The 10051-nt window shown below is 36.3% G+C and overlaps 1 protein-coding gene and 1 pseudogene across 1 annotated transcript; both read right to left on the bottom strand.

The window, feature by feature from the left end:
- Positions 1-586: 586 nt before the first annotated feature.
- LOC149230494 (uncharacterized) lies at positions 587-1507 on the bottom strand. Its single transcript, XM_089381333.1, has one exon. The coding sequence runs from the start codon at positions 1505-1507 to the stop codon at positions 587-589; it is 921 nt and encodes a 306-aa protein (XP_089237459.1).
- Positions 1508-2480: 973 nt separating this feature from the next.
- LOC149230493 (uncharacterized) lies at positions 2481-6951 on the bottom strand (annotated as a pseudogene).
- Between the last annotated feature and the right edge of the window lie 3100 nt (positions 6952-10051).

Genomic DNA, 10051 nt, shown 5'->3' with positions numbered 1-10051 from the left:
ATCATGAATTCTTCAGTCTTGTAGAAAGCCATATTGTTCAGGTGATATATAGCGTGATAATGTACAACTCATATAGCTGGCAATAGTTTTTGAAATGATCTTCTATATAAGGTTGCATAGTGATATAGGCCTGTAATCAGACAAACTGGTAAAAGGGAAATGCTTCGGGATGAGAGCGATATATGTGGAGTTTATATGCTGGTGGATGTTCCCTGTGATCCTCGACTCCTCCACCATATCCAGGAGATCTCTTTTAAACATGTTGAAGAAATGTGTAAAAATTTCTACAGACCACCCGTCCGGTCCTAGACTCTTGTCACCCTTAAAGGATTTTAAAACCTCCAGTAGCTCATCTTCAGAGACTGCTTTAAACAGTATTTCATTTGCGTCAGCATTGAACATAGTGGGATAAAGATCCACTCCCCATAATAAATCCCCCACATCTATCCCCTCATTGCGACCATATGCCATCTGAAAATGTGATACAACTGCATTACATATATCCTCCTACGACTGAAAGCAATGACCATCATCATCATATATCTCCCAGATGGAATTTATTTTGCGTCTTTGATTTGCAAAACGATTATTTTTTTTGTTTGTTTATGTCTCCTTTAATCCATAAAGCCCTGCTCTTCAAGCAGCAGGTGGATTCATTGAACGAAAGTATCTTCTTCTTTTTGAGTTCCAATTCCTGAATATGTGTCCGTACAAATACAGGAAGACAATGTGAAGTCATCTGGGGACGAATAGCATCCAGTTCATGTTGTATATCAATTAATTCTTTATGAAGTTCTTTAGACTTCTGTTTCTGCCATATTTTAACCTCCCCGCAAAGGATATCTAGCTTATCCAGGATGTGAACCATGGGAGAAGGCCCCTGTACACAGTCATGGGTCCATACATTGCACACTAATGAATTAAAGTCTTGATCATCCAACCAAGTCCGGTTGAATTTAAAAGGCAACCCATGTCTAAAGTCATCCCTCCTCCATTGTAAAGTAATGGGCCGGTGATCAGATAGATAATTATTAATGAATCTTGCATGTACATCTCCAAGACGCTCCACCAACTGCTCATGCAATATAAACCGATCCAACCACTTTGCAACATATGCCATACCCACTCTACCATTATCCCATGTGGGAACCATCTTCTGAGGACATATATCAACTAAATTGTGGTCTATAATCGCATCACAAATCAGACCCACCAGTGGGTCAATTTTCCTAGAACCACCCCATACTTCATCCAAACCAACAGTGCAATTAAAGTCTCCTGCTATGATAAGAGAAGCCATCTCCATAATCCCAGATGAAATCAACTTATCCCAAAATACAACCCTATTCCTATAGGGACCATATAAATTCAAGATGTGTATGCATCCATTTAGACCACAGATATATCCTTCTAGCAAGATACCAGCAAAACAAGTGAAAGCCTTGGCCTTAACCCATCGAGGATCCCATAAGGCCACAAGGCCACCAGATAAACCAACAGCAGTCATGGTTGTGATATGCCAATCTGGGAACATTTTCTGGAAATATTGAATAACATGCGGGACAGAATGCATAGTTTCCTGAAGGAGAATTATACAAGGATGAACAGAGAGAAAGAGGTGTTTGAGAGCCAAGAACTTTGAGGCGGCCCCAATCCCTGAATGTTGAGAGAAAGGATGGAAGTCATGACAAACCCTATGCGGGCATCCGTGCTCCAAGGGCCCGAGAAGTAGGAACATCAGCAATAGGAACATCAACCAGGAATCGGTCAATGGGGGAGTTAAGTGGAATAGGTTTGGGCTGACCCCGGAAATGTCGACTGCCACAGTTTTTCTTACGGCAGACCGTAATATTTCCAGTGGAGTTGGGACTAATGTGGTGAGATGAATTTCCAGATGGTTTATGCATAGTTAGTGTGCATAGGTCCATTGTTTTCCTCTGAAGGAGAAAGTCCAAGTCACTGCCAACAGAATTAGTAGGGGAGGCAAGTGGCGAGTTTGGCGGAGTAAGACTATTTCTAGGCCCCTGTGACTGATTAGTAAAGCGAGGGGGTGACGGAGCAGGTACGTAAGTGATATGAGATGTTGAGGGTATGTCATGTGACAAAAATATGGACGGGATCTCATGATGGGGAGGAGACTTTCTTGGAGGGGGGGATCGAATATGCTAGCCTGGACAGTTGGTGGCAGGTATGTCTGACTTTGTTGAAGACAGAGGAGATGATGGAACGGTGATGGGCAAGGAGCCATATTTCGAAGAACCGTTAAGAGGTTGATGGAAAGTATGTGAACCATGAGAAGTACCTGTTTGACATCACGAGGCCCCGCCATGATATTGCACCGCTCCATATTGAGGTTTTGTCGTCGCACCAAAACAGTTCCAACTATAATATGTGCCTCCCGGATGCGGAGGGTAGTGAGCTAGGAGATAGCCAGTATGATGACAATTTGAACATATGAACGGAACCCCCCAGTAGTCCAGTCATTGAGATAAATGAGTCTCCCCCCAGTGTAATTCAATGTGATCCGGGAAGCCACCCTGATACTCCTTCTCAATCAATATCCAAGCGACTCGTTTATCAGGTGCCCCCAAACATCGAGGATCAACAAAAACAAACTTCCCAATAGCGTTCCCAATGTCCATTAAGGCCTGCTTTGTCCAGAGTTCAATGGGAAATCCGGGCAGTTTCACCCAAATGAGTTTGTTCTGTGGCGTATTGTTGAGTGGATTGAACCCAATGAACCAAGAATGTAGTTCCAAGAAACTATGTCCATTAATCCACAGAATTGCCTTGATTTTCAGTAAATCATCTTGGCTAAGAAAATGAAAGCTATACCAGCCCCGAAGCAGCTGCACAATAGTCGACATATACCCCAATAGAGATTTCCATTTCTTATCCACCCAAATTCTCATCTCAGAATCACTCAGCTCCGAAAAATGCCACTGACCAACAAGGGCACGTTTCTGTAAACTAGAAATATGGTCTATCAATTTCTCATTGTCAAAAACGAGTGCAGGTGGTGGGGTGGTGGTCTTGATAGAACGATGTCTATTCTTAGATTGTCGTTCAATGCCTGCATGTGTGCCACCCTACAGATCAAGGGACGCATGATCGCCATCTGGCATGGGAGCATCGCCTAGTATAGTGTGCCAAGCATCCAGAGACTGAGTGTCACTTCGACACTCGCTGCCATTAGATAGAAGCCTATGTGACTCAGCCTCCATGGTGGCTCTAATGTAGGCCTCCATGGCTGACGTGTCTAAATCAAGTACATCCATACCCCCCAAAAAGGAATATAACCACAAAGATATATCTCGAAAATATCCTTGCAAGTAAAAGTGGGGAATTTCAGTGAGTAGATGGATGAATTTAGGAGGAAAGTACCAGAAATAACTGCCCAATTCCGGAAATAAAAAAATCACAAAATTAGAGGGAATGTATCGTACAAGGAATAAAACCCACATAAAAGAACCGTCGGCATTACGACTTCCAAAACAGGAATAAAAGGTGGTAGACAGAATATAAAAGTATGTGCAAGATAAGGGGAGGAGTATGAGATCCCCAAATCACATGGAATGATGTCCGGATGGCAGGTGTATTAAAATGGCATGATCCGACATCGAAAGCAGGCAATACTACCACCAACCGCCCCAAGAAATTTAATAACAGCAATATATATCGGAAACCGGCACCATGAAGGCCATGGAGAACTAGAGACGAGGTCTAGTGTAAACAATGGAAAAGGTGAAACAGATGGATATATAGGAAAGAACCTCAACCATCAAACAGAAGGAAAAATTATTTCTAAAAAACTCATAATAGCATCCCATACAGGTCAGCCAGATATTGCAAATACGAAAACCAAAATATTTGCAAGGCCTAGAGATAATAAAAGAATTAAACCATTTGTGACAGAGCAAGATCTCTCCCCGTAAGATGTTGACTAATAGGCATGTATATAAGATTTAATTCTAAAAGGCATTTGAGCACCTTGATGAAGGAGTGGAATGAGCAACAAAAATACAGTAAAGGATGAAAACAGCGATGGAAATTAACATCAGAATATGAAGTAATTCCCACTGTAAAAAACTAAAAGAAAACATAATATGCATACCCGGATACCTAATACCAAGAAATAGGATCCCCAAGGGAGAAAGTGTACCAAACCAGCATATATCCCCACTTATAACAAAAACATTCCCAAACACACATGCATGAAATAGACCATTATAAATCAAACCTAGACAAAATATACAACATTGTATTTGGAGACAGATGCCATGGAATCACACTGTAAGGTTGAAAAATTCATAATTGTGTTACTGCACCACACCTTTGTCAATTGTTCCTCCATCTTGTTGTTCACAAACTGGGTGTTTTGTTGACATCCAATGCTAATTGCTGCTCACAAAATGAATATATTGGAATGTGGAGGATGATATAGAGACTTTCTTTGAGGTTTGATCACATTTCTAGGTGGATTTATCTTTGTCTTTGGCGTTAAATTCAATGGGTCTTGGTTCGATTCAAGTTGTTGGTGCATACCTCCTAGTGCACAATCATAACATTGATAACTATTCAACATGTAATGCTTAACATAATTAAAACTCAAAATTTGTTTTCTTAAGCATTTGGAGGGTGTATAAAATTAACGTCCCTTTCCACTAAACAATTTAAACATTCATTCTATATGTTGGAGGATATCCAAGATAAATTGAATTTTTTAGTGTAGTAACCTCTTTATTGTTGTTTTTTTTTTTGCCTGAAGTGATAAATTGTTGGGATTTATTCTTAATTTTGAATGGGGTCGTGGTAAACAATGGTACAATATGTAATTAGTAATGAGACTTTGATTCAATTGAGTAATGACATAACTAATAATCTGGTACTTGACATCCTCCTAAAATGTTATTGTTATTTTACAGAAATGTTGGTGCATGTTCACTGTTGTTTAGGAGCTTGCAACTTTCCTTGTTTCATCCGGAATACTACCTAAGGATTGTGAAAATTTAGGTCTAGAAAACAACTCAGAGAGTTGTAGTGTGAATGAGTATGAAGGCGTTGCATACATTTCCTTCCCTTCATTTCATAACATAGAAGGTTTCATTGTCAAGAATAGCAAATATGGAGAGGGAAATATACGAACTAACAAGAAGGTCTTCTCTTGTTTCCTTAAGGGTAATGATGACCAACTACCCATCGTCCACCAAGAAGATCCTAATTTGTTCCTACATATTCTGGAGATTATAGATCTATTTCCATGCAGAGGTCAATCAATTTATCTTTTAGGATGGAGTGATCTTAGTTTCATAAAAAAGAGTGATTGCTTCATAGCTTATCAAAGATTAATTTAAAATAATAATAATAATATGTTGATGTATTTCATGACCAAACCGAGGTATATTTACAAGGATTCAAATCAAATGAAGCTCAAATCAATTATATTTTTGGGTCATGCCATGGGAGTAGTAGTTGCAACTTTGGTTACACTATGGGTATTGGAAAAGAGGTTGAGGCAAAGTTCTCCCCTTTGTATAAAATTTGAAAAAACTCTAGTGGGGCATGTAGGACTTGGTGAAGTAGTCACCCATGAAAATTGGGTAGGAAACTTTTACCACATGGTTTCCAAGTATGATGTCATTCCATGAATTCTCCTTGCACCACTTTAGGCAATCGTTGAGCCCTTGATTTCTATTTTTCCTTATTGGCAAGGTATAATGGCTAATGACAGTAAAATTGTACTTGATACTTTTATGCAAGACGTAAGTAGGAGTCTTCTTAATAATTTCCAGCAGTATACTTACACACTAACAAACTATGGGCACCTGTCACTAAATAATCAATATAATTGGTACCAGTATTTCCAGGAAAACCCATATATGAAACTTGAATGGGACTAGTTTCATTGCAACAATTTCATTCTGAACACCCTCTATATACCCATTCAAGTTAATAAGAAATTTAATATTAGTTTTAGATATCATCCATGCAATCACATCATATGAAAGGGAAGAAACGTCACTAAAGTGTTCTACCCCTGATTGTAAACGCCACTCACTGCCATCACTCTGACTCAAAGCATAGCAACATACCTCAACGTGCTCTTGATTGTGCATACCAAAAATAGAACCCATGAGGTGTGAAAGTGGGTGGTTACCAAAATCACTGTTAACATACCCCACCTTAAGCCTTCCACTGCCACTCTCACCTTTCACAGGCAAATGAGGAGGGTGTACAAAAAACTGAGGTCCAAAACGAGATGCAACAAGAAGGAAATGCTCTGCATATTTCCAGTTGATTTCTAAAGTCAACATTGGTTCAAAGGGATAAGAAATTGCATGAAATGGTTGCACGCTTGGAAGAACTGACATATTTATCAACTGCCTTACAATTGTCTCAACTTCAACAAACTTACTATCACGATCCTCCCAATCATAGACACACTACAAAGTGTGCAGCAGGCTGCAGAATGTTTCTGGAAAATCAAGACGCAGTAAAAATAAATTTATTGTAACACTTAATACTAGCTTCAACAAGACCAACAAGACCACTATGCTCGTAGGCTTTCTAGAAATCCCCTGCACGCCAAGTTTAACCATGCAATTGCAAATTTGGTTGTATTCAAATTGCCTCCATATAGCACAAGTATGCATGTTGAGTTAATCCTTGTGCCTTGAGCAGATTACCAAGGTTCTTGTAAGCATCAACTGTATGAGCTGCAATGTCTGATGTCAACATTCAACTGCTTGATAACCTTCCTTTCCACATATAAGGACTAGAGGTATTAGACCATGCATCACAGAAAGTAGGTCTTACTTGAATAGAAATTGAGTAGAATTGGATTTCAAAATCAATGCTTTGTTTTTCCTTCCAGGAATTAGCAATATTGACATAACACATTGTGAATTGAGAATCAATGGTTAAAGCCTCTTCATTCTTGGCAATGCACATGTTAAATTTATTTTGGCATAAACTTGCAACTTATCATGGTCTGAAATATCCCTTATTTCAGACCATGCTTCAACTATCATAGTTGTTGGTTATGGGTGTTGTGAAGAGATGGAGGGAGTTGGTGAGGGAAAAGGATCAACAATATCTCAGCGCAATCACATTGTGATGGATCCCTCCACATTCTTGTGCTCCCAATTCCCTATTCCTATGTACCACACTGGAATTCATCTAGGACCATATGTATGTTGTGTCGATTAGAAGGAGGATGTGGTACCTTTTAAGGGTTAGAACATGGCGCGAGAGTGTGGGAGTCGTACTCTGTTGTCACAATAATAATTTCACATCATTCAGGGAAGTATTGGTAGGCCGTAGGAGCCTATCAACATTCCAAGAGAAGTATATGAGAGGATCATGTCAATTCCATTTTGCCAAGGTTTTGTTCAGCTCCAAGATTTTGGTAGTAATCCAAGACAACTGAAGGTACTAAGCGAGGCATCTCAACAATGGCTTCGATCCCATGTTATCAATGTAGATGAACTTATGCAATCTCCTAATGTGATCAGGCAACCAGGACAAGCAAATGAAGGGAAAAAAAAAAAAGAGGTTATGAAGGTGTAGAAAGAGGAGCTTTGGCCTAACAGTGCAGTGGATGCTTTGCTTCAAAAGTTTGAAGATATTTGTTTCAACAAACACCAGGGTCAACTTGGAAAGAAGCATTGGGATAGAATTGCAGTTGCATTCATATGTGGTACTGACTATATAGGTATGCAATGCAAATACAAATGGCATCATCTCAAGAAAATGTACAACAAGGAAAAACAACGAAATGAGCCATCCAAATGGGATTTTTTTCAACATGTAAAGCACATTGTTCAAAAGTCATCAAAATCACTGGGCATACAGAATGAATTGCAGAATGATTCTAGTGAAGAAGAATGCCCCCAATGATGTGGACACCACATGTGATGCAACATCCAATGAATCAAACCACATAGAGCCTTCCATTAGATCAAATGTTTTCTTGAACATACATGATTGTACTATTATTTATTGAATTTATTTTCAAGGTGTACACGAGATTCATGGAGGCTGAATTTTCTAGAAATTCCTCCCCTGTTTGTGCAAATTCTCATATGGAAACTGCACATTTTCATTTATCTTTTCAAGGGTGGTCTTTACTTTGTCATCAATAAATTGCTTTTTAAAATTATATTTTAGCATTCTTTAATATGTATTCTTATGTTAAAACACCAATGGATTTCAAAAGTTCTAATGGAATTTGTTAATATGTTGAGCATTCCAGTTGTCTTTGTCCTGAACCATATCCAGAAGCAAATTTGGAATTTCTACGAACTCACGACATTCGACTGTTTCATATTGGGATGGAAAGATACAAGGTCAGTGTTCATGAAATACTTTTACTCTGACATGGTTTTTGATGGAGGAACTTAGTATTATAATGTCAGGGTTCACAATGCTCCTAGAGGTGAGATGTGTACTTAAGTGTTAATATCATTTAAAAAATTGTAAATGAGGTTTAAATGGATGATTCTTCATGAAATTACGAAGTTGAAAAACCTTTGTGGCTAACCCTTTGATTTAATCATGTTACTCAAATTAGTAGTATTTTAACTAGCGCAATCACATTTACCAATGTGGTTGATATACGCCACTAGGCATATATGAAGCATATATACAACCACATTTACCAACATGGTTGATATAAGCCGATAGGCCTATATCAACCGCATTAATAATTATTATGTATATTGTTTTAAAGATCATCTATTTATGATTATTAATGACTATATAAATAATAACAACTATATTCTTATATATTTATGATTACTATATTATATATTAAAATAATATTAAGTTATTGTATAATATATTTAATATTATTTAATTTTAAATTATGTAATGTAATTTAAATATTTAATAATAATATTAACTCACAATAATAAACAATAAAAATTTTAATAAGAATAATTATTTAAGCAAAGTCTTTCGGTAGGTATCACATAAGAAAAAATTTTGGTCAACGCGTTTTGAACCAACAAGTGTGGTTCATCATGAGGACCAGATGAAGAGGTAGACCATGACAAAGACTTAAATAGAGAGCAATGTAGAGACATAGTTTCAAGTAACGGCTATATTTGAACAATAATATTTAAATTATTATATTAATTTTTTAATATATTAAAAACAAATCTTATTTAGTAACGGCTATATTAAATGGCTATTTTTTGAAAAAATATTTAAATAATGATATTATTTCATTAATTTATTAAAAATATTAATATGTAACAACTATATTAAACGACTAGTTTTTGAAAAATAATATTTAAATTAATTTATTAAAACCAAATATTAGGAGTTTTCGAAAAGTAATATCTAAATAATGATGTTAGTTTATTAATTTATTAAAAATATTAATAGGTAACAGCGATATTAAATGACTATTAAAAATTAATATGTAATGGCTAATCGTTTAATATAGCCATTACATATTAATATTTTTAATAAATTAATAAACTAATATCATTATTTAAATATTATTTTTCGAAAACTAGTAATAGTTGGTTTTAATAAATTAATTTAAATATTATTTTTCAAAAACTAGCAGTTTAATATAGTTGTTAACTATTAATATCTTTAATAAATTAATGAAATAATATCATTATTTAAATATTTTTTCAAAAACTAGCCGTTTAATATAGTTGTCACTGAATAATATTTGGTTTTAATATATTAATAAATTAATATCATAATTTAAATATTATTGTTCAAATATAGTCGTTAATTGAAATTATGTTTCTACATTACTCTCTATTTAAGCCTTTGCCATGGTCTGCCTCTTCATCTTGTCCCGATGATGAACCACACTTGTTGGTTCGAAATGGGTTGGCCAAAACTTTTTCTTATGTGATTTCTACCAAAATACTTTGCTTAGTTCATTATGGATCATAGAAGCTTGAATACATAAATTATTATTTTAATAAATGTGATTGATATACCTATAAGGCTTCATTTCTATCTATGACACAAACCATAAACCCAACATATATAAACCTTAACATAAATATTATAAACCCTAAAA

The sequence above is a fragment of the Pinus tabuliformis genome, chromosome J, assembly GCF_031772625.1.
Source record: "Pinus tabuliformis cultivar Carrire ecotype Pingquan chromosome J, CPIR1, whole genome shotgun sequence".
In the NCBI taxonomy this organism is placed as follows: domain Eukaryota; kingdom Viridiplantae; phylum Streptophyta; class Pinopsida; order Pinales; family Pinaceae; genus Pinus; species Pinus tabuliformis.
Note: the sequence above shows the minus strand (reverse complement) of the source record. Positions and strands in the feature narration are given on the sequence as shown.